Source organism: Citrus sinensis, chromosome 2 (genome assembly GCF_022201045.2).
Source record: "Citrus sinensis cultivar Valencia sweet orange chromosome 2, DVS_A1.0, whole genome shotgun sequence".
Lineage (NCBI taxonomy): Eukaryota > Viridiplantae > Streptophyta > Magnoliopsida > Sapindales > Rutaceae > Citrus > Citrus sinensis.
In genome coordinates, this window is record NC_068557.1 from 17,529,086 (window position 1) to 17,533,801 (window position 4,716).

General features: G+C 31.6%; 1 protein-coding gene across 1 annotated transcript; it reads left to right on the plus strand.

Moving 5' to 3' along the window:
• Positions 1–1,952: 1,952 nt before the first annotated feature.
• LOC127900304 (L10-interacting MYB domain-containing protein-like) lies at positions 1,953–2,804 on the plus strand. Its single transcript, XM_052434930.1, has one exon. It carries the CDS (start codon positions 1,953–1,955, stop codon positions 2,802–2,804), a length of 852 nt encoding a protein of 283 aa, XP_052290890.1.
• Positions 2,805–4,716: the final 1,912 nt, after the last annotated feature.

Sequence of the window (4,716 nt, forward strand, 5' to 3'; positions counted from 1 at the left end):
GGTGGTCACTAAAATTTCTCGGACTTGAGCAAACTACACGATCCCACACGGTTTATTTTAACAAATACAACTTGTTAACCGCTTACTGTTGGTAGAATAAGTTCGTATCAATAAAACACAATTCAAACTCATATTTGCAAGCAGCAAACAATATCTCATCAAGGAACAAATTTGAGTGGAGTTTTTGGTCAATCAATCTAAATAAATTTGAGTAGAGTTTTTTGGCAATTAAACAAGTTTTTGAGTTTTCAAAAAATTTATGTTCAAGGTAAATCTAGGAGCTATCATTACAAGAAAGCAATGGATATTGATCAACAAAGTTAGTACTGTATATATTCTTTGTAATTTGATATTTAGAACTGTTATGATTATTTTGTTGTTGAGTAGAGAGATGGTTATGTGGAGATTTCAGCTATGTAACCATGTAATGACCAATGCTTTAAAATCAAACACTTGTTCGATAATTTGACAAAACAAAAAAAAACATGTAGAAATGTAAGAAAAATGAGCATGTAATGTCTGGCAGTCATGCTTCTAGGGGAAAGAGGCTGAAACAAAGAACTAATACATTTTTTAAGTTGGTTGCTTCAGTGATTCTGAGCAGTCAGCATTCTTTAAGCCATATATTCATGTAGAAACCTTCAAATAGAAAACCATAAAATTCTTTGAACTCCTGAGGAATAAATCTTTCTAGACATATATAGTTTCTAATTTTATTCCTTGTTAATTGATATCAGTTAATTCAAAAACTTCGGGTCTTGTGTGGTTTCAAGACAGTTGTGACCTTTGTGCACTAAGGGCCCGTTTGGGAGTGTGGTGAGGTAGCTGGGTTGTCAAAGCCCAGCTACTAAAGTGTTTGGTAACACTTATACCTGGGTTTTGACAATTTAGCAGATTTGTTTTCCCAGCTGCAAGTTTAATTACTAAATTAGCCTTATATATTATTCCATTTTAATTTTATCAAACAGTCGTGTCAGTGGGAGTTCTATTTCAAATCAATTTTTTTAAACAAACCCTAAACACCCATTCTCATCAGCACGATTCCGACTGTGGGAGTTCCAATTGATGCGATTCCGACACTGGCCACTCTCATACGCCTCTGTCAGTGGTGCGTTTTCCTCTACCCGTTGTTCATTTTTTAGTGCTCCTTTACTCTATTGCAAGCAATTTTTCATTTTCTTCCTTTTCGTTCATAAAATGTTGGGGCTTTTGTTTAGAATAAATTGATGGGTGATGGGTCATGTGTGATTTATTTGCTTGTAACCATTGTTTTTATCGTAGTTTTTATTTTTGTAGTTGCTTTTTGTAGACATGCACAGCCCCTGTTTGATTTGAGTTTCTAGTTCTACAAAACATTAAATAATAAAATGCATGCCTACGTTATGAAATACTATGCTTCAGTAAACAAAGGGAAGTTTGTCAAATTCCGGATTTCAAGTTGATGTTTTGGCACAGTCAAAAGAAGGGGGAAAGTGTTGCAATTGCAATTGTATAGGTCTTATCCAATTTCTTTGGGATGGGCCAAAAGAATAGTACAGGAAATATCAAAGCACGTAGCAAATTTGAGATTGTGAGGCTAAATGCAATTGCAGTTTGTACCTAATGATTGTTTAGTTGAATTTCTTTGTTTCCTAGTCTGGTTTGTCTTTTGTTGCTTTATTGACTTTCTTGTAATTGTTTCTATTCGTGGGCTATGATCATTATTGTTTGCTGGAAAAGTATTTCAAGTAAACTAAGTGTTTGATTAAAAGTATTTCAAGTAAAGTAACAACTAAAGTAACTTGTTCTGGTTTGTCTTTTTTTTTTTAAATTTTTTTAATATCGAATTATTTTTCCTTCCACCATCCATAACAAGATTCTAGTAATTTTATTAACTTCTATGTTCTTATTTTTCCTGTATTGTTGTTTGACAAAGAAATATTTTTTTTTCCTAGGTTTAAGTGTATGAAATTATGTCTAATAGCTCAACTAGTAAGGCTACCTGGAACCCCCAGACTTTAGATGTATTTTGTGACTTATGCATTAAAGAGGTGGATGCCGGACATCGTCCTGGGACTCATTTGACTACCCAAGGATATGAAAATTTGATTAAGGAGGTCATTAGAGAAACTGGATTAGATTACAACAGAACTCAAATGAAAAATAAATGGGATTCTTTTAGAACTGATTGGAAATTGTGGAAGAATTTGATTGGTAAGGAAGCTGGTTTAGGGTGGAATCATAGGTTGAGGACAATTGATGCAAGTGAGGAATGGTGGGAAAAGAAAATAAAGGAAAATCTGCAATTCAGTAGATTTCGGAAAAATGGTATTGATCCAGAGTTGGAGAAAAAAATAAATTTAATGTTCATGAACACTGTGGCTACTGGTGAGCATGTTTGGGTTCCCTCATCTGGTTTTCCTTTAGAGAGTAATGACGCATCTGAATCTCTTTGTGTTGAGAGTACTGCTGACTCTGATGAGTATATTGTGTCTGATGATAGTAAGGGAAGCAAAGGTAAAAGAGTGGCCTTAAAAGGGAACAAAGTAGGAGGTGCTGTAAAACTGTCAAGGCAGCTTGATCGTCTCATTGATGCAGTAGAGAAAAGGAACACAACTTCAAACTCTCAAAATGATACAAGTGGGAAAGAGATTTATAAAGCATTGGAAGTGGTTGCTTCTTTACCAAACATTGAGGCTGGGAGTAAAGTGTGGTTATTTGCTAGTCAGTTGTTTACGGACAAAGTGAAAAGGGATTTATTTAATGAGATAGAAGATCCAAATGTCAAATTGAAATGGCTTAATTATGAGAAAAATACAAAGTGAAAATGTATTGTATTTATGAAACAATATTTTGTAAATTATGTTTATGAATGAATACTTTTTATTTTGTCACTGATTACACTTTATATTACATTTACAATGTATATGAATTGTTGCTATTGATTTATTTGCTTGAGGCTTATTTATGGAAATATTTCTGGACTATTTGCTTGAGGAAAAATAATAGCATTGAAATTATTATTAGTATATCTTCCATAATTATGTCTTAACTTCTCAGCAAGCTCTGGCTCTTGGCGTATAATTTCCTTCACAAAATCCACATGCCCAAGCATACATAATTAATTTATCCTGTTGAAGCACATGAGCCATTCTTTGTGATTAATTAATTACAACTTAATTACTTAATTATTTCTCTTGCATATGTAATTGGTTGACTTTATTCTGGCTGTAATAAATACCATGAGTTGTAAGAATCATTAACCTTCTTATAGGCCTCATATATGCATGATCGTATAGATAATGCTAATAAACGTTCTTCAAATTAAGTTCATTAATTTCATATTTCTGTCTTATATTTATGCTTCCAAATGGATAATTTTCTTGAGAACTTTCAACATACTCAATTATTTCTTGTCCAATATTATTCTAACAACTAAGAAGAATAAGAATAAAGGGACCCTTTATTTATGCTTTCAACCAAGAAGAATAAAGGGACCCTTTATGAAAAAAAAATAAAATTCTAAGAGCTATAAATCTTATATTTGGAGCATTTATGAAAATAATAATAATAATATTTTCAAGGGTCCCTTTATGATGCCGTAATTTTTTTACGGTATCAGTAGTGTGGGAAATATATACCGTTAGATCTAATCAACAGTACATATTATTTATATTAATGAAAATTTTTAATTATTTGAAAATTATGTTAATTGGTTAACAAACCTGTAAAATAGGTAATTTTAAATTTAAAATGAAAAAGAAACAGAGATATAGTCAAATACAATCTCTCTTTATCTCTCACGTTCATGTTTTTATAATTGGATTCTTTAAGATTATCTCTGTCTCCTTATGATTAGATGAAAGAGATTCAATAAATTTCTCTTAATAAATATTTCAGTAGTTTTAATCGTATTTTCAAATTGGAATTTTTTAATAACGTAACAGCTGTATTTTTATTGTATTGTCAATTTATTGCCTTGAGTATTTGCTGCCATGGTTTAAGATCTGTCCTACGCTGCTTAAAATCATTCTATAACGTGCCTAAAGGCACCAGGCGGTTTAGAGGCTCGTGTGGTTCACAGATTACCAACCATAGAGAAAAAGTAAATGGGGAGAGAACCATGAGGCAAGGTGCACTCACTACTAAAAAAATGACCTTTACTGACACTTAGTTTCTGACACTTTATAAAAAGTATCAGTAATTATGTACATATGCACCATTTTCCGCTTTTAACAAACAAGTATTATAAATTATTGATACTAACGTGATTATGTGATTATGCTATTACAGTGCTAAAAAGAATGCAGGATTAATTAATCCGCAAGGCAACTAGGCAAGTGGATATGTATCTGTTTGATGATAGATTAGTTTTGAGAAATTCATTTATCTTATTTAAAAGATTTTCTTATTTTTCTTAGTTGTTAGAATAACACTGGACAAGAAATAACTGAGTATGTTGAAAATTCTCAAGAAAATTATCCATTTTGGAAGCATAAATATAGGACAGAAATATGAAATTAATGAACTTAATTTGAAGAAAGTTTATTAGCATTATCTATACGATCATCTATGAGGCCTATAAGAAGGTTAATGATTCTTACAATTCATGGTATTTATTACAGCCAAAAAAAAGTCAACTAATTACGTATGCAAGAGAAATAATTAAGTAATTAAGTTGTAATTAATTAATCACAAAGAATGGCTTATTTGCTTTTTAGATTGAAGCCCTTGCTG